The sequence below is a fragment of the Melospiza georgiana genome, chromosome 2, assembly GCF_028018845.1.
Source record: "Melospiza georgiana isolate bMelGeo1 chromosome 2, bMelGeo1.pri, whole genome shotgun sequence".
NCBI lineage: Eukaryota > Metazoa > Chordata > Aves > Passeriformes > Passerellidae > Melospiza > Melospiza georgiana.
Window position 1 is genome coordinate 325,538 of NC_080431.1, and position 17,045 is coordinate 342,582.

The 17,045-nt window shown below is 60.5% G+C and overlaps 3 protein-coding genes across 7 annotated transcripts; all 3 read right to left on the bottom strand.

Annotated features, from left to right (window-relative positions):
• Window positions 1-2,035: 2,035 nt before the first annotated feature.
• On the bottom strand, window positions 2,036-7,179 carry P4HA3 (prolyl 4-hydroxylase subunit alpha 3). The gene is made up of 13 exons (XM_058043375.1): window positions 6,572-7,179; window positions 6,022-6,164; window positions 5,572-5,786; window positions 5,202-5,351; window positions 5,053-5,104; window positions 4,720-4,877; window positions 4,462-4,638; window positions 3,921-3,985; window positions 3,617-3,776; window positions 3,126-3,188; window positions 2,802-2,870; window positions 2,503-2,599; window positions 2,036-2,303 (listed from the first exon to the last, which is right to left on the bottom strand). Exons 1-13 carry the CDS (start codon window positions 7,177-7,179, stop codon window positions 2,233-2,235), a joined length of 2,028 nt encoding a protein of 675 aa, XP_057899358.1. The 3' UTR covers window positions 2,036-2,232.
• Window positions 7,180-7,519: 340 nt separating this feature from the next.
• On the bottom strand, window positions 7,520-10,345 carry NEU3 (neuraminidase 3). 5 transcript variants are annotated; one of them, XM_058045699.1, is made up of 4 exons: window positions 10,292-10,345; window positions 9,466-9,520; window positions 9,138-9,380; window positions 7,520-9,051 (listed from the first exon to the last, which is right to left on the bottom strand). In XM_058045699.1, exons 2-4 carry the CDS (start codon window positions 9,490-9,492, stop codon window positions 8,107-8,109), a joined length of 1,215 nt encoding a protein of 404 aa, XP_057901682.1. In that variant the 5' UTR covers window positions 9,493-9,520; window positions 10,292-10,345; the 3' UTR covers window positions 7,520-8,106. The 5 variants fall into 5 exon arrangements, with proteins under 5 accessions (XP_057901682.1, XP_057901684.1, XP_057901681.1 ...); XM_058045701.1 differs by lacking the exon at window positions 10,292-10,345 and adding an exon at window positions 10,135-10,198 and having other exon boundaries at window positions 9,138-9,377; XM_058045698.1 differs by lacking the exon at window positions 10,292-10,345 and adding an exon at window positions 10,135-10,198.
• A 404-nt stretch (window positions 10,346-10,749) lies between these two features.
• SPCS2 (signal peptidase complex subunit 2) lies at window positions 10,750-15,636 on the bottom strand. The gene is made up of 5 exons (XM_058045710.1): window positions 15,569-15,636; window positions 14,102-14,185; window positions 13,699-13,859; window positions 12,600-12,734; window positions 10,750-11,611 (listed from the first exon to the last, which is right to left on the bottom strand). The coding sequence occupies exons 1-5, from the start codon at window positions 15,605-15,607 to the stop codon at window positions 11,425-11,427; spliced, it is 606 nt and encodes a 201-aa protein (XP_057901693.1). The 5' UTR covers window positions 15,608-15,636; the 3' UTR covers window positions 10,750-11,424.
• Between the last annotated feature and the right edge of the window lie 1,409 nt (window positions 15,637-17,045).

Below are 17,045 nucleotides of genomic sequence, written 5' to 3' on the forward strand. Positions count from 1 at the left end.
TTTTCACTGCCAAGAACCCCTGTCCCTGGTGCATTGTCCCACCTGTCCCCGAGCCTGGTGCTCTGCTCACAGGCTGGAAGTGCCCTTTGTATTGCCCAAAGCCGCATCCCTTGTTTGTGCTGTCCATCCGTCTGTCTGACAGTGCTGCCCCCTCAGCACTGTGTCCATGTGTCAGTTCTCTGGAGAGCCGTGTCTCGTGTCAGCCTCATCCTGGTCTTGTCCTGTTCTGTGTCCATCTCCCTCGCCTACAAATAAAGCATTTGTGAAAAGCCTGGAGTAGGAATTCCTGCTTTCCCTTTAGCTGAGATACTTGGGCTCCTTGGAGCAGCCTGTGGAGGAAGGGGGTTGATCCAGCTGTTCCTGCACCAGACCCAACCATTGGGTTTTTCTGGTGACTCGTGGAAGCTTCTTGTAATCCAAAATGCTCCTCCATCCCTTCCCTGCACCCCAGTGTGGGGAATTTAGCCATAGCTTTCACTTTTCCCCCTCCTTCCTGTGACCAATGACTCCCATATGTGCAGAAACATCTGGAAGTAATAAATGGGCTGGTGAGTAACCTGTGCTCCGTTCAGCCTTCTCTGCTTGTCCCTGACTGGAATTGGGATAAACGGGAAGTCTTGCAGGCTGTTTTACATTCCGGCAGGTTTAACAGCTCCAAAGGGCTGCTGGAGCCTCTGTTCTGCCCAGATGCTCCCTGCAGCTCAGCCCCATCCCTGTGTGTCCATGGAAGGGTTAATCCAGGCTGGATGAACACAGCCAAGGAGTGATAAACGCGCATTTCTGACCCCAAAGCAAGGAGAGCCTCGGGAGAGCTCTGCCTTCTGTTTTATCTCCCTCCCCGATTTCTGTCCCTTCCCTTTGCCAGGCCAGAAGGTGATATGGTGATCTCTGGAAAGCTGGGTTTCCATCCTGGAAGACCTGAATCTCATTCAAATGTCACCTAGATGAGTGTCTCGGTTTAGAAACAAATTAAGGAGAAAAACGCTCTGGAAGGAGTGTTTCCTCTAAAGAAAGGGGAACAATCCCTTTCTGCCAATAGGAGGTTAACAGCAATAGGTGAAAGTGAAAAAAACCCCAATCGTTTATTCCTAGAGTGCCCACACGGCACAGGAAAAAGAAACTGAATAAATGCTAGATATTGAATTGTCCGACCGCAACCCACTGCCCCCCCGCCCCACACACACACACGCTGGATATAAACACAATGAAATTAAATGAAACGAAACGAAACAAACAAAACGAAACAAACCAAGGCATACCAAACAAAAACAAACAAAAAACTCCCAACAAAACAGAACAAAATCCCAGGAAAGGGGGAAAAGCCCACAAGGGCCGCATTGTGGTGGGGAGGGAAGAAAATGGCGGCGGCTCCCGTCCCGGGGAAGGGGAACACAAAGGGGGCACCCAGCACCTCGGGCTAAACACAGGGAACCTGTGGATTTATGGCGGCGTCCCCTCGCCACTGCAGACGATGCCGCTGGATCTCCGGCCTTCCTCCGGTTGGCTCGGCTGGGCCGAGTTTGGGGCCGGGCCGGCCCCTCCCGTCCCCGGCCGATGCTCCTCCCGCCGGCTCTGCGATCTTGGGCCAAAACCGAACCCAACAGCTCGGGGAAAAAATAAAAAAAAAACGGCCGAAGGATTGCTGGATTGCTCCCACAGTCTCCTAGGCCAGGGAAAGGGAAAAAGAAACCCGAACCCAACCCTGCTGGCGAGGCTAGCAAAGGCCAGGCTCGCTCAGCGGGCTGAGGGAGGGAGCACACCCCGCGGAGCAGCGGGCAGGGAGGCAGCGGGAAGGGCCGCGGGGGGACCCGGGAATCGCTGGGGCTCCCCGTCACCATCGCTGGGCACGGAGCGAGGGCCAGGAAATAGGGAACTACAGCGGCTATCGCTGGGCTCAGAGCGAGGATCAGGGAATAGGAAACTCGCCGGGACGATGGGGCTGGCTGGAAGGAGCTGCCTTCTCCCCGAGACTGGATTTAGGCATTCCAAAACAGATGGGAGTCGCAGGGATAGGGTTTGGCACCGCAGAACAGACTCCGGTTTATAAAAGACTTTATTTCCACCCAGTTTGGCTGTGGTTGAGCAAAAGCCCCTCCTGATTGTGCCCTGCTCCGCTGCTGCCCCCTTCTCTCCCTTGCTCTGCCCTTGGGGAGATGCTGAGATGGTGTGCTGGGGTGGCTTTGCCACCTGCGGATGTCACATCAGATGTCACATCTGTGGTCCCAGGGCGGCTCAGTCCTGAGGGTCAGCGCTGCACGGCCGCCGGAACTCCTGCCCATGCTCATGGATCCACTTATTGGCCACTGGAAGGGACAGGGACAAGGACACCCATGTGTGTTCCCTTCCCTTGGCATCTTTCTCTAATCTTGTGCTGGTATCGGGGAACTTTCCCCCTGTTGTCCAGGGTATTTGTGCATTCCCAGCCCCTCTTGCCTCCCCGTTGGTGGAGCTGTCCCTCCAGCCCCGTGTCACCCTGGGGTGAGCCCTGGTAGCATCTCTCACCCCACTTGTCCCCGGCCAGGACGGGGCAGCCGGCGTGGAGGGTGTCCCCGTCACCATTCCCGTTCCTGCGCAGGTTCCACCAGAAAAGGGCTGCATTCTGTGGAGCAGAGATGGGTTTGGTACCCCAAAACGGAGCTGGGATGCCCAAGAGTGAATTTTGGCACCCCAAAACAGATTAGGGAGCCTGGGGTTGGGGCTTGGCATCAGGAGAGGCTTGACCACAACTCCCTGAAGGAGCTGGGATACAGAGGGCAGCACCCTCCCTTCCCTGCTCCCAGCGGTTCCACACGAGCCCTCACCTTGACCACGGGCACGCTGAAGTTGGCATAGATGAAAGCAGTGGAGCCTCCAGCCTCCACTGCACTCAGCTGGAAAAAGAGCAAAAATAGGAGCCTTGGTCCCCCCTTCCCTGTGGTGCTCCTTTGCACAGGGAAACTGAGGCACAAAACCTCCGTTGGGCCCCAGCTCTGTTCCCCACTTTGGCACAGCACAAGCTCCTGAACACTCCACAGATGTTGGCACTTCCCACGCACTCCAGTGTTTTAGGGCTGCCCTCACCCATCCCATCCCCTGAGGGCCAAGCCAGGCTCATCCCTCCAGGCCTGGAAATGGGGGGGACTCACGTAGATCATGATTGTGGCGATCCTGTTGCCCGACTTCATTCTGTACAGGGGGCTCTTCATGGACTGCTCCAGGAGGGGAGGTGGGCATGGTCAGTGCTGCCCTGACACAGCTCAGCCAGAGGCCCCTCACACCCCAGGAGCTCCAAGCTGTTCCCCCACAGAAAATCCCTCTTCTCCCTTCTCTCTCCCTCCTTCCCTCCCTCCCCAGGGATACCCCAGGCACCCACCCAGGGATCAGCATCCTGGGACCATCCATCCCGCCCCTGCCAGGGGCCATGCCAGGGTGCATCACTAGGAACATCTCAGGGAATAACCTTGGGATCACCATGGGGACACCCCCGGGGACATTCGGGGCCTTCCCTTGGGCACCATCCCAGCAGCACCATCAGGAGCATCCCAGGGCCCATCTCCAGGAATGTCCCAGGGCCCACCCCTGAGTCCACCCCAGGAGTCCCCCTGGGGGTCCCCCCTGGCGCCCCCAGCTCCCTGACCGTGGCATGGTCGAAGTGTGGCTCGTAGTGGCCTCCCAGGCCGTAGTTGACCACCTGCAGGTGCTCGGCGTAGGGCGGCCGCAGGTCCAGGCCCGTGAGGGCGGCCATGCGCCGCTCCAGGGCCTGCACCACGGGGTCGGCCGTGTCCTTCAGCCACGCGCTGTGGGACACCTCACATCAGCCCCCCAATTAATGTGGGGCTGGGCTTCACCCGCAGGGCACTGCTGGAGGAGCCAGGCCTCCCAGCACGGCCATGCTGCCACCCCAGAGGTGGCCATGGAGGATGAGGGAGAGAGGCCGCTACCTCTTGCTTATCCGGTACTCTGCTTTCTGCTGCTTCTCCCCAGAGGCCACCACGGATCTCTGCAGCTGAGGGACACATGGGGGACACGTGTTGCCACACATGGGGACCCTCACACCAAGCAGGGGCCGTGGTGGGTTTGTGGCAGCTGGTTGTCCCACCCCAAGGTGTCTCACTGGGGTGAGGGAAGCAGTGGCAGCAGGTGGAGTCACCAAGTCAGGCCTGGTTGGGAAGTTGTTTAGGTGCATTTGGACCTGGTTTCTTCCAAAAAGTCTTTTGGGGGACTCAAAAGACTCACATGGAACTGGGGTCATCATCCCCAGGGTCTCATCTAATCCTAGAGTGGTTTGGGTTGGAAGAGGCCTTCCAAGATCATCCCATAGGCAGGGACACCTTCATCTAGACAAGGTTGTTCCAAGCCCCATCCCATCTGAACTCCCTGGAGGAGGCTTTGGCCTTAAAACCCCTCCTGTCTCTGCATTCACCCTGGGTCACGATCTCCTGCTGCAGGAAAGGTACATCCCTGGGGACAGGGAGGGCTCACCCAGGGCCCTGCCAACCCCTTGATAGTCTCAGCCTCAGCGTCGGTGATGAAATCGTGGTACAGAGCCACGTGGGGCTGGGTCCGGACCATCTCCTTCTTGGCGGGCTGCAGGAGCAGGAAGGGGCTGCCGTTGGTCTCGTAGGAGCAGCCGAGGTGCAGGAGCTGCTCTGGGGCTGCCTGGGGGGGAAGAGGACCAAGGAGGGCGTGAGGGGGGACCCCAGAGGTGCTGTGGGACCCCAGCAGCCCTGCCAGTCCCACCTGTGCCCTGGGGCGCTGGCACAGCTCCTCGTAGGCATCACGGCTCTGCAGGAGGGTGCTGTTGGGGCGCTGCAGGGGCCTGGTGCCTGTCCCTGTCCCCGTCTCCAGCAGCTTCTTGTACTTGGCCACATTCCTGGACACCCTTTGGTTTCTGGGATCTGCTGGGGAGGTGGTGTCACCCAGAGGGCAGCACCCCCATCAACCCCTTTCCCCGGAGAATTACCCCAGATGGGGGCAAGAAAAGGGCGAGGGAGGCTGTTGCCATGCAGAGGTGATGGGGACATCCCAAAATCTTTTCCCTCTTCCTGCTGCATCCAGGGTTGTCCCACATACCGTAGCGGAGAAACTCCCTGGAGAGGCTCAAGGCGTGAGAGATGTTTCCAGCCTGGGTGGGGGAGTGGAGACCCCATCAGCATCCATCCTCCCGCCCCTGGTTTGGCTCTGCCGGACACTGGGCATGGGGAGGGGACTCGTGGCTGTACCATGAAGTAGGAGAAGGCCAGATGGTCCAGAGCATCCTCCAGGCTGCTCCGGTCCTCCAGGTTCCAGCTGCCGTAGGAGAGGCGGAAGAGTCTGACAGCCTCCTCCAGCCACATAATGGAGTGGTAATAGTCACCTGTGTCATAGGCCACCTGCGGGGCAGCACATCACCTGCACCTGCCAGCTGGGCCATCCCGTCCCATCCCATCCCATCCCTTCCTTTCGCGTCCCATCCCCACCTCAATCTCCATCCCTGTTTGCACCTGTGCTTCCATCCCACCCCATGTGAAGAAACCCCCGAGCCCATCCCTGTGGAGGCAGCACCCCAGCAGGCTGGGGAGGCTTTGTGGGGGCCGTGGGGCTCTCCCTGACCTTTCCCACGTGGAAGCAGTCGTCGGCAGAGAGGGGGGCGCGCCGGCCGGGGCTGTAGAGGGGCGGCTGCCCGGCTCTCTGGAACACGCCGCTGGCCAGGCCCTTGACGCTCAGGGCGTACACGTCCTGCAGCCGCATCAGCGCCCGGGCCGCCCCCTCCAGGTCCTCGGCTCCAGGCAGCTCCTGCTCCATCTCCCTGAGCCCAGCATGGAGCTCTGCAGGGTGGGAAAGACATGGGGGGATAAATGAAATGATGAGGTGCAATCACCCTTATCAGCTCTTTTCCCTGGGGACTCCACATCCTGCTCCTCCATCCCATCGACCCTTCCCCTCCACATGTTCCACCCTTCCATCTGTTCTCCTGCTCCTCCATCCTCTCCCCACCACCTCCTGGCTCTGCCCAGGTGACAGAGGGGACACGAGGCCGGGCATCCTCCCCTGGGTGGGTACCCTGGGTGTTCCTGGTGGCCTCGTCGTTGTAGATGACGTTGGGCCAGTCCGAGTGGAGGCGCTTGATGAGGCTGAAGGCCAGCAAGGGGTTGTCCACCGAGGCCTCGGGGTCCTGGTGCAGTGCCTGGACCTTCTCATAGAACCTGCAAGGCACCCACGGGAGGACACTTTGGTGTTCCTTGGTGCTGACACCCCCATTGCTGGGCAGCTTTGCCTCAGTGTCCACTTTGGCCGAGCCAGAGCTGAGGGACTGTGTGACCCAGCCCAAAAATTGGGTCCGTGGGCATGGTTCGTGCCTTGGGCATGCTGTGATGCAGATCCCCATGGCTGGGGGCCACGTCCCCCTCCTGGGGCACAGCCGGGGGAAGGGGGGCCTGACCCACGTCCGGTCTCAGCTTCCCGTCCTCCCACCACCCTCTTATTTAGTGCCGCCCCCCAAAACTGGGAGCTTTGGGGGAGGTGGGGATGGGCTAACCCCTCCTGGCAGCCAGGGAATCGCGCACGCCGGGGGCCGGGCCGGGATGTGCGGCTGCGGTCGGGGTGCCGGTACCTGCGGAGGAGGCGCAGGCGGGAGCTCTCGTCGCGCAGGTAGGAGCGGAGCCGGCGGAGCAGGCGGCGCTCGGCGCCCAGCGCTGCCCGCACGCTCAGCATCGCGGAGAAGGTCTCGGCCGGGGCGGGGGGCGGCAGCAGCGCCAGCAGCGCCCCCAGCACCCCCAGCGCCCCCAGTGCCCCCAGCGCCCCCAGGGCTCCAGAACGCCCGGCACCTCCCGTGCCCCAGAGCACGCCGAACCCGAGCGCTCCGAGTCCCTCCAGTCCCAGCACCGCTCCCAGTCTCCCCAGTACCTCCAGCGCCCCTACTCCCAGCAGCAACCCCACAGCCCCAGCAGCGCCCCCCGCACCCCCGGTGCCAGCCGCGCCCCGAGCCCCAGCGCCCGCATCCGGCCGCCGCCGCCGCCGGGAGAAGCGGGGGAAAAGGGGCGGAGAGGCCCCGCCTTTGGGGGGAAAAGGGGTGGGGGGCCCCGGATCCGCCACGCTGGCTGGGAGGGCGGTGTGGGGCTGCTCCCCGCTCTGCTTGTCCCTGTCCCCATTCCAGTCTGCCCCTCTGTCCCTACCCTGCTTGTCCCCCTCTCGTCTGTCCCCGTCCTGCCCCAGCCTCATCCTGCCTGTCCCCGTTCTCTCCTGGCCCCATCCTGCTCTGTCCTGGGCTTCATCCTGCCCGCCCGCTCCTGTCTGTTCCCATTTTGCCTTCTGTCCTTATCTGGCCCCATCCTGCCTGTCCCCATTCCATCTTGGCCCCATCCTGCCCGTCCCTGCCCACATCCTGCCTGTGCCCGTCTCGATTTGATCTTCTGCCCATCCTGTCTGCCCCCCTCCCGCCTCTCCATGCACAGAACAGCACCAGGATGCAGTGGGAGGTGCCGTGCTTGGGGCCATCCCGCATCTTTTTGGGGCAGGGCCAGCGCCGTTGGGATCTTCCCTGTATGGACTGGATTTCACGTGTTTTGGGAGAATTTTATTTGACAGCAGCACGGGGATGTGAGGTCTCTGTCACTGTTGGGATGCTACAAGCTGTTCCCTATGGAGCAGAACGAAACACTCCCCAACATTCTCTCCCCTTGCCCCCAATCAAGATTCGAGCGCTTTGCCCAGGGGGCCAGGAGAAACTCAGTCTAAAGCAGTCAAGTGAAGAAAGCAGCATAAAAAAATGGTAAAAACTGGGAATCCTCTGCCACCTGCAGGAACACAGGAACTGGAATATTTTAAACTAAACCAAGATTCCTGGGTTCTTTTTCCTTGGGGAATCAGCTGCTCTTGCTGGCACCTTCTGCTTTTCAGCTGCTACCAGGTGAAAAATGCTGATTTTTGGAGGAGCAGCGGCATTTGGTGTGCTGTGCTGGCATCCCCCTCGGCCAAGCCAGAGCAGATCCTCCCTCCACTGCCGCAGGTCACCGACAACATCTGACGGGTGATTAAAAGACATAATTAAATAAAAGGTACACGATGTGTACAGGATGCGGTGTCCTGGTGAGGTCTCGGCACTGCCGAGCGCTCAGGAGCGGCCGCGCTGACAAACACGGGTCTATGTTAGGAAGCCTTGAGCTCCTGCTCGCCGGAGGGCTCCAGGGTGAAGAGGCAGAAGGCGATTTCCTCGCAGGCGCTGCTGGCGCCGCACTCGAACAGGCAGCCGAAGAGGCCGCCGGGGCACACGGCCAGGTCGGAGTAGCCGGCCGGCCCGGCGTGCAGCACCCAGGGCCGCCGCCAGCCCGCCCCGTCCGGCGGCGAGGGGTTCACGTAGAGGCCCAGGTCGCGGCGGCGGTGCCGGTCGGTGGGGTGCGAGTAGAGCAGCCAGGAGGGCGCCCCGGCGGCGGTGGAGCGGGCGAAGCTGACCACGCTGCCCTGGCAGCCCCGCGGCGGCTCGCCCAGCGCCGCGCACGGCGCCGCCCGCTCGAAGCGCAGCCCGCGGTCGGTGCTGAGCGCCACGGCCCGGCAGCCCCGCGGCGCCCGGGCGCTGCAGTACAGCACGGGCGGCCCGGCGCCGCGGATCTCCGCCACCTGGCACTCGCCCGTCCGCTCGCCGCCCAGCAGCGCGCCCTTGTGCCAGCGGCGCCCGCCGTCGTCGCTGTAGAAGACGAACGAGTGCTGGCGGGTGAAGCAGGGCAGCCGCAGGGCCCCGCACAGGCAGCCGTGCACGTAGTAGGTGTAGGCGGGCACCACCAGGCGCCCCGAGTCCAGCTGCACGCCGTGGCCCGGCCCCACGGCGAAGGTGGCCCAGCGGGACAGGTCGGCGCCGATGGCCTCGTCCGTCACGTCCCGCAGCGCGCTCCAGCTGCAGCCGCCGTCCGCGCTGCGGGCCAAGCAGAGGCGGGCGGCGCTGCAGCCGCTCCAGATCTGGCGCCGCTCGGTCCTGCCCTGCTCCACGCAGATGCAGAAGAGGAAGACGGTGCCGCTCCTGGCGTCGTAGAGGGGACAGGGGCTCATGGTGCGGTGGCCGGGCAGCGCCAGCGCCGACAGCTCCTCTGTGGGACCCCACTGCCGGCAGGAAGGAGAAGGGGCTCAGCCTCGGGAGCCCCCCGGCATCGCGCCCACCTCGGGCTCCTGCAGCCCGCGGCGTTTACCTTGACCGAGGAGCCGTGCCGGCGGCCCCGCCGCAGCACCAGGTACTTGGCATCCTCGTCCCGGGCCGAGGAGCGCTTCTCGGCAAAGGCCAGGAAGGAATCATCCGGGGGCACGTAGAGCAGGGCAGGGATGCGGTAGGTGACCCCACCTGCCTGTCGGAACAGCGTCTCCGGAGGGAAAATGTGCGGGGATCCTGGCGGTGATGGCAGCGGTGGGGGGCTCTCCCCGCCATCCCCCTGCTGCTGGAAGGGTGGGACAGTCAGATGTAAAGGGTTAAATCCCGGCAAAGGAGGGGGCCGTAAGAGAGGGATAGGGATGAATGCTCACCTCGAGGCAGGTGGTGGCCTGGGACATGGTGCCGCCCTGAGGTTCCCCCTGGGGCCTGAGCAGGGTGGGAGAGTGGGGTGAGAGCAGAGCCCCTCGGTGCGGTCACACCCGCCGCTGCCCTGTGCCGCACAGCCTCCCCTGCTTCACCACGGTACCGCCTCCCGCTGCTGCCGAGGGCTGAGCGCCCCCTGCCCCGCACCGGCACCCCCGGGCTCCCACCGCCTTGAGCTCCCCCAGCGGCACAGGCCCGGGGTCCCTGTGCCCGTGCACCCCTTCATTCCCGTCCCCCCTCGCGCACCCCTCCTGCCTGCATCCCAGCGGCACCCCCGTGTCCCTGCCCTGGCCCACAGCACAAACCCCCTGCATATGTCCAGACCCCCAGCGACAGACCCCCCTCCGCGCATCCCCCCAGTGACAGACCCCCCCTCCGTGCATCCTCCTGCACCATGTCCTGACCCGCGTCAGGCCCCGATCGCCTCCATCCACCTGCAGCACCCAGATTCTCCCCGTGTACCCCCCGACACCCCCAAGCCCGCTCCCCTACACCCCGGTGCCCCCGCCAGTCCCAGTCCCCATGCCCTGCACCCCCCTGCACCTCGCAAGCACCGAGCCCCCATCCCCTCCGTGCCGCGGCCCCCGCACTCCTGCATCCCCCGCATCCCCGCAGACCCCGCTCCTGCCGCCGCCGCCGCCGCCGCGCCGGGGCCGCCCCGCTCCGCCTCTTCCTGCAGCTCCCGCGGCCGGGGGGCCGGGTCAGGCGCTCGGCGGGCGGGGATGCCGCTGCCGGGATCCGGAGCCTGGCGCCGGCGGGCAGCAGGGGCCGTACCTGTGCAGGTGTGAGCGGGTGATGCGCTCCTCGCTGCTGGAACGGGCGGGTGGAACGGTGGGATACCGGGAGGAGATTGATGGGGGAGCCGCTGCCGAGGAGCCCCGACCCTCTCCCCCGGAGCAGGCGCAGGGAGCCGGGAGAGGGATGGAGGCAGGATCCTGCCCGGGATGCCGGGAGAGTCCCCTGCCCCTTGCGGGACAGGCGTGGCCAGGGAGGGCCGGAAAACCAGCAAGGTCCGTCTGGGGGCTCCGAGGTGAGGCAGCCAGGCCCAACCAGCTCTGCAAGATAAAGAGAGGAGCCGCCCTCATCCTGTGGCACCTGGGGATGAGGTTCAGGTGACAAGACTGTGGCGGTGCCACGGGAATGCCAGGATTCTTCCAGCTCTGAGGACTTTGTGAACTGGGATTCCCTCCCCAGGCGTGAAACACCCCAGAGATGCTCCAGGACACGTTTAATGTCTGTTCTTCCCTTTTATTGAAAAAACAACCCAAAAAACCCTCTTTTTTAAAAAATGCCAGTTTATAGAAGGGACGCGTGAACGGGAGACGCCAGAAGGGAACTGCAGGACAGACAGACAGACACAGCTTGGAAAATCTTTTACACTTTCTGAGAAGCTTTGTGGCTGAGCACACAGAAGTAGCATATTTGATTCTCCCCCCCAACACATAAAAGGATTTTTTATATAAAACAATCCTCTATCCCTCCTTAGATAAATACAAAAATAAAGCAAACTGGTTTGCGAGGGGATGGTTGTTTCACAGAAGGGTTTTGTCCTGAACTCCTACCAGAAATGGAAAGGTGGGATTGGAAAAGGCCCCTGGGCACAGAGCCATGTGATAAAGCACTGCCAAGTAAAGCAGGGATGCTGGGGCAGCATTGGTGATGTGTTTCCCTGTCTGAGGGTCCCCAAAATCCAATTTTGGAGTCCACCTCAGAGCCTGGAAGGCAGGCACAGAGACCAAGCTTAGCCATGAGCTGCAACAAATCTTGGGTCCAGTATTAAAATTCCTGCTTATCCAAAATGGAATAGGACTTCAGGACAAAAACAGAGGCCATGATTCACTTTCTTTGCCATTTGACTTTATTGGTGTTGCTTTAGCAGGCTGCTGGGAGGCGGCTGGGCTCCGAAATCACTTTGTTTTCCTCTCCAGGGCCAGGCTGTCGTGCAGCTTGGACACCTCTGGCTCGTAGGCCTCCATGACTAACGTCCCGTTGTTATCAAAGAACTTGGCAATGGACTTGGTGAACTCGGCTTCCCTCTGCTGCTTGGTTTTCCCGCTGATGAACGTCAGCTTCAGGGTGTACTTGTCATCGAACCTGTGGGAGGGCAGACACACCTCAGGGCAGGCTCCCAGGGGGACAGAAACCCTCAGGGCAGGGTCCCAGGGGGACAGAAACCCTCAGGGCAGGCTCCCAGGGGGACAGAAACCCTCAGGGCAGGGTCCCAATGGGACAGAAACCCTCAGAGCAGGGTCCCAGGGGGACAGAAACCCTCAGAGCAGGGTCCCAGTGGGACAGAAACCCTCAGGGCAGGATCCCAGTGGGATAGAAACCCTCAGTGAAGGATCCCAGGGGGATAGAAACCCTCAGTGAAGGATCCCAGTGGGACAGAAACCCTCAGTGAAGGATCCCAGTGGGACAGAAACCCTCAGTGAAGGATCCCAGTGGGACAGAAACCCTCAGGGCAGGGTCCCAGTGGGATAGAAACCCTCAGTGAAGGATCCCAGTGGGACAGAAACCCTCAGTGAAGGATCCCAGTGGGACAGAAACCCTCAGGGCAGGCTCCCAGGGGGACAGAAACCCTCAGGGCAGGGTCCCAGTGGGACAGAAACCCTCAGGGCAGGGTCCCAGTGGGACAGAAACCCTCAGTGAAGGATCCCAGTGGGACAGAAACCCTCAGAGCAGGGTCCCAGTGGGACAGAAACCCTCAGAGCAGGGTCCCAGTGGGATAGAAACCCTCAGTGAAGGATCCCAGGGGGACAGAAACCCTCAGTGAAGGGTCCCAGGGGAACAGAAACCCTCAGAGCAGGCTCCCAGGGGGACAGAAACCCCCTCCTGTCTGAGGGGAAGTCCCCCCCAGGCTGGAGGCCCCTCCTGGGCACTCACAATTAACACAATTCAAGGCCTTTACACCCTGCATTAACGAGAAATGAAACATGAGCCCTTGGGGATGCTGCCATTGCTGAACGAGGACATGGATTTGGTGGAGCAGGATGGATTCTGAGGGACAGGCAGTGCTGGGGTGGTCTCTGGCACAGGAGGCAGGGCAGGGTGCCCTGGCCAGCCCACAGCAGGCCGTGGGTACCGTTTGAGGCTGGAGGAGAGCTGCCAGACATCGTCGGGATCCATCCCCGCCGGGTCCTTCCTGTGGGCCACCAGGAAAATGCTCTTCTCCTTGTATGAGGTATAGATGGTCAGGATGCCCATCATCACAAAATAGGTGCAGGGGAAGTTAAGGAAGTCAGCAAGGTGCAGGGAGAAGCAGAAATCAGGCAGAGGAGTCGCTTGGATCCCCTCAGACACTGTGGTTTAACCACCTCTCGTGACATCTTGATTCCAAACAAGAATCAGTTTGGCTGATGCTTCATCAGCATGAGAAATTAACTCATAAATTTAAACTTTAATAATTTGTTATTCACTCCCTGCAAGTGCCCAAGGCCAGGCTGGATGGGGCTTGGAGCAACCTGGTTTATTGGCAGTGTCCCTGCCATGGCAGGGGGTGGGAATGGATGAGGTTTAAGGCCTCTTCCCACCCAAACCAGTCTGGGATTCTCTGACATTTGCTGGAAAAACTTGAGACTGAACAAGCCACAGGAGGAGTTGCTGGGCATTCCCCCTAAGCACAGACTGAGCAATTCCTCTTTCCCATTTCTGGAATAAAGTAATTTCAAGTGCTGCAAGACAAATCACCCATTTGTTCTAAACGCCACCCAGAACAGCCAGGAACAGGGAAATTCTTTGGGATCACAGAATTGTTTAGGTTGGAAAATGTCTCTGAGACCACTGAGTCCAACCATTCCCCCAGTCCAGGCCACCCCTGCTCCTCTGCATTGCTGAGCCTCATGGGGTGAGCTGTGGAGTGGATCCAGCTTGTGCAGATCCCTCTGCACAGAGCTGCTGGCAGGAATTTCCTCTTTCCCCTCTCAGTGTCTGAGCTGTGCTATCAGGGAAAAGCAAACGTGTCTGGAACCAGACTGTGGATGGAACAGAAAAAAGGAAGTGCCTCAGACCGCCCAAATTTAGGGGCATTACAGCCAGACAGGCAGGAACTCCCCTGTCATATGAAAACTGTCTGATTGTCAGCTGATCTGCACACGGCAGGAACAGTAATTCCCGCAGGCCTGAAAATGGAATATCCAGAAAATATGGGAAATCAAACCCCTGCCGGGCTGTGTGAAGGATATGAGACGACACAAAAGGCAAGGACGGGCTTGGATTCGGGAAAAGGGTGCAGGTAATCCCAGACGAGAGCCACGATGGCAAAGAGGCAGGAGATGGTGCAGATGAGGAGGCGCCCGTCGATCAGGCGGAAGTTCTCCACGTACTTGTACTTCTCCAGGAGCACCTGTGGGACAGACGGGCAGCCGGGGCTCTCAGGGAGGTGCCACGCTGCTTTTGGCAAGGGAGCAGCCCCAGGGGCACAGGCAGACTGAGCACAAGGTTTGTGGGCAGTGAATGCCTGCATCAGGCACCACAGGACGGGAGATGCCACCGCAGACCTGGCGTGGCTGCGGGCACAACCCACCCCAAAAAGGGAAGGGAACCAGAGGAGGGGCAGCTCAGCAGACACAGACAGAGAGGGCCCACCTTTTTGGCAGAGTCGTCCAAGGAGTTTTTCACAGCTGAACCATCCCACTTGTCGATTTTTACTGGCTTGTCATCGATCTTCCACTGCAATGGAAAGGGTGGAGTGAGGGCAATCCCATCCCAACCCGTTCCTGCCCTGAGCAGCAGGACAGGGGGCAGAGCAGAGAGCAAAGCTGCTTGGGAAGGCCTGGCTGGACAGAGGGAATCACCCCCAAACTCTGCCTGGGCAGCTCCTGGTGGGTTCCAGCCCATCCACCTCGTCACAGGCTGATGTGGCTCTGGCAGCAGGTTTGGTTTTGCTTCCTCATTTGCTGCCCCTGCTGCCGTCCCCAGGAAGGGACAGCTGGGCAGGATTCCTGCCTCTGGATGTGCTCCTGCTGTCCAGCCACTCTGCCCCACACACACTCTTGGGGGATGAGGAAAATTTGGAGAACCCCAACTGTCTTGGTACAAGGGGAGAATTGAAAGGCAGAAACAAGAAATTTCAGTTAAAAACATTCTCTGGAACAAAAGCAAAGGACTCTGTCACTCTTCACATGCATTCACATCTTCTGCAGGAATGGGTCCCTCCCCAGGAACAATTCACATTTTCCAAGGGCCCACCTTCCCCTGAACTGCATTACTGCCTGGTGACACGTCAGTCCGAGCCCTGAGTATCCCAACTCATCCCTTATTTCACACGGGGCAGTGACTGGGGCTGGAATCTTAGCTGCCAGCTGAGCAACCCTCAGCTTCACTCCTGTCCTTTTCCTGCTCTGGAAGCTCCCAGGCTGCATGGGTTAACTGCCAGCCCAAAGAGCTCCCTTCCCTCCTCTGCAAGGAGCAGAACCCCTTTAAAACACAATGCAAAACTCGACCTGCTTGCCCTGCAGCCACACAGGGAAAAGCCCAGCTATACCCCAGGCCTGGCACGAGGGAATTCTGAGGCACACAGTGAATGTCACTGCGTGTCCAGTTTTATGGGGCACAGAAGGATCTAAAAACCACAGAGAACTGGGACAGAGCTCTCACATCGGGGTATGGTACCAAACATTTCAGGTGGCTGCTCCTGGAGCATTTCCTTCCAGGGTCAATTGGCATACAAGTTAACTGGAAGCCACAGCCTTTGCCCAGAGAGAAGAGGAACGAATTCCTTCCACTAATTATTTTTGCTTTTACAAGCATCTACAGCATGGAGGGGGATGACCAGGGCTGAAGGGAGGATGCTGAGGGAGGATTCTCAGGGATGAGGGGGGATGCTCAGAGCTGAGGGAGGATTCTCAGGGATGGGGGTGCTCAGGGATGAATGGGGATGCTCAGGGATAGGGATGCTCAGGGATGGGCATGCTCAGGGCTGAGGATGCCCAGGGCTGAGGGAGGGGCACCCAGCAGTGAAAGGTGGATCCCGGGGCGGGCGGGGGAGGGCTCGGGGCTGTGGGGGCGCTGCCCGGGGCCCGGGGCCGCTCGGAGGAGCCCCGCCCGCCGTACCTTGTCCAGGAGCCCGTTCCGGCCGCTCTTGGCCGCCATCTTCTCGCCGCCTCCGCCCCCGCCCCGCCCGCGACACCTGGGCGCTCCTGATTGGCCGCGCGGCCGGAAGTCCGGACCCCCCGCGCCGCGCGGCACGCTGGGAAATGCAGTCCGTCCGCCCGCCACACCCATTGCCTGCAGGAGGGGCTCCCATCATGGAATCGCAGGATGTGCGTTGGGAGCGACCTTAAAACCCATCCAGTCGAACCTTCCAATGCATCAGGCTGCTCCAAGCCCGTCCGGCCCCAAAAGGGCTGCCCAGCCCTGGCACAGCTGCCCAGTGTAGGCAGTGGTGGTGTCCCACACCTAGAGGGATTTAAAGCCATGTGGATGTGGCACTTGGGGACATGGGTTAGCGGTGGCCTTGCAGCGCTGGGGGACTCGGTGACCTTGGAGGCCTTTTCCAGCCCTAACTCTTCCATGGATCTATGATCTCCAACAGGATACAGCAGCCCTGTAGTGTGGCTGAGCCACGTGAGGAGGATGCTGTTTACTCCTCCGTAATTAGACCCTTCATGTACAGCTGCCATGACAAGGAACCCCTTGTTTTCCATGCTAAGCTAGATGGCCACTGGAGCTGATCCAATTTAGCTGCTTTGATGCAGGATATCAGTTTTATGGAGGTGCCAGTGGAGCTGGAAGTGGAGAAAGCACAGCTTGATCATGTCCTGCAGCAGATGGCAGGGATCTGGACAGGCTGGGAGAGCAGCACCTGCCTCTCCTGCCCACATGGAAACACAGGCTCAGCTCTGCCAGGGTGCCACACAGAGCCTGCTGGGCTCCCTGGCACCTACAGCTGGATTAACCCCAGCCCAAACCCAGCTGCTGGCAGATCAGCCTCGGATTAAAATGGGTTTGTTCCCAGAGGAAGGGGGACGTGGCTCTCCGAGCTTTTGCAACCAAATGATTTTGTGATTCCACTATTACTCCACAACATTACTCCACAACCTCTTTGGATGGAGTGTCACCTGTCAGGGACAAGCAGCAGCAGGATCCTGCTCATTTCCAAGCACAGCAAGAAGCAGGGAGTCTCACTGTCAGAATCTGTTTTTATTCTGTTTGAACCTCGGCCTTTGCCCTGCAGTTCAAGTCCCGGTTGCTGTTAGAACAAACACTGTTATTTGTACACATGAGCCGGCGTATTTCAGGTTTGTGACAAGTGTTTCACGAGCAGGGTTTACTCTGTTTCCAACAAGAGAAGCCACGACATGACGGACGCCTGCACGTCATTCCACTGGCACGTTTCACACATGCACGCCAGGGCGGGTGCCCGCCCGTGTCTGAGCGTGACACGGGGCCGGGCTGTGGCACGGGGAGCAGAGCGGAGCCCGCAGCCAGCCGGAGCTCTGCCGGCAGGGGAGCACGAAGCACGAGGATTTACAGCGTGGCCGAGGGAAGCGCAGGACAGCCGGGCTGGGGGGCTCCCCAGGATCCCTGC

Excerpts from the sequence above, each read along its gene's own strand:
- P4HA3 (XM_058043375.1), bottom strand. The coding sequence starts at position 7,179 with ATGAGGCTGGGGCAGGACGGGGACAGACGAGAGGGGGACAAGCAGGGT. Across the intron at positions 5,105-5,201 it reads TGGCCTTCTCCTACTTCATG|GCTGGAAACATCTCTCACGC; the intron begins GTACAGCCACGA and ends TCCCCCACCCAG. Across the intron at positions 2,871-3,125 it reads TCGCCACAATCATGATCTAC|CTGAGTGCAGTGGAGGCTGG; the intron begins GTGAGTCCCCCC and ends CTCTTTTTCCAG.
- NEU3 (XM_058045699.1), bottom strand. The coding sequence starts at position 9,492 with ATGTCCCAGGCCACCACCTGCCTCGAG. Across the intron at positions 9,381-9,465 it reads AGGCCACCACCTGCCTCGAG|CAGCAGGGGGATGGCGGGGA; the intron begins GTGAGCATTCAT and ends CCACCCTTCCAG. Across the intron at positions 9,052-9,137 it reads GGCACGGCTCCTCGGTCAAG|TGGGGTCCCACAGAGGAGCT; the intron begins GTAAACGCCGCG and ends TCCTGCCGGCAG.
- SPCS2 (XM_058045710.1), bottom strand. The coding sequence starts at position 15,607 with ATGGCGGCCAAGAGCGGCCGGAACGGGCTCCTGGACAAG. Across the intron at positions 13,860-14,101 it reads TGGACGACTCTGCCAAAAAG|GTGCTCCTGGAGAAGTACAA; the intron begins GTGGGCCCTCTC and ends TCTGTCCCACAG. Across the intron at positions 12,735-13,698 it reads CTTGCCTTTTGTGTCGTCTC|CTATTTTGTGATGATGGGCA; the intron begins ATATCCTTCACA and ends CTTCCCCTGCAC.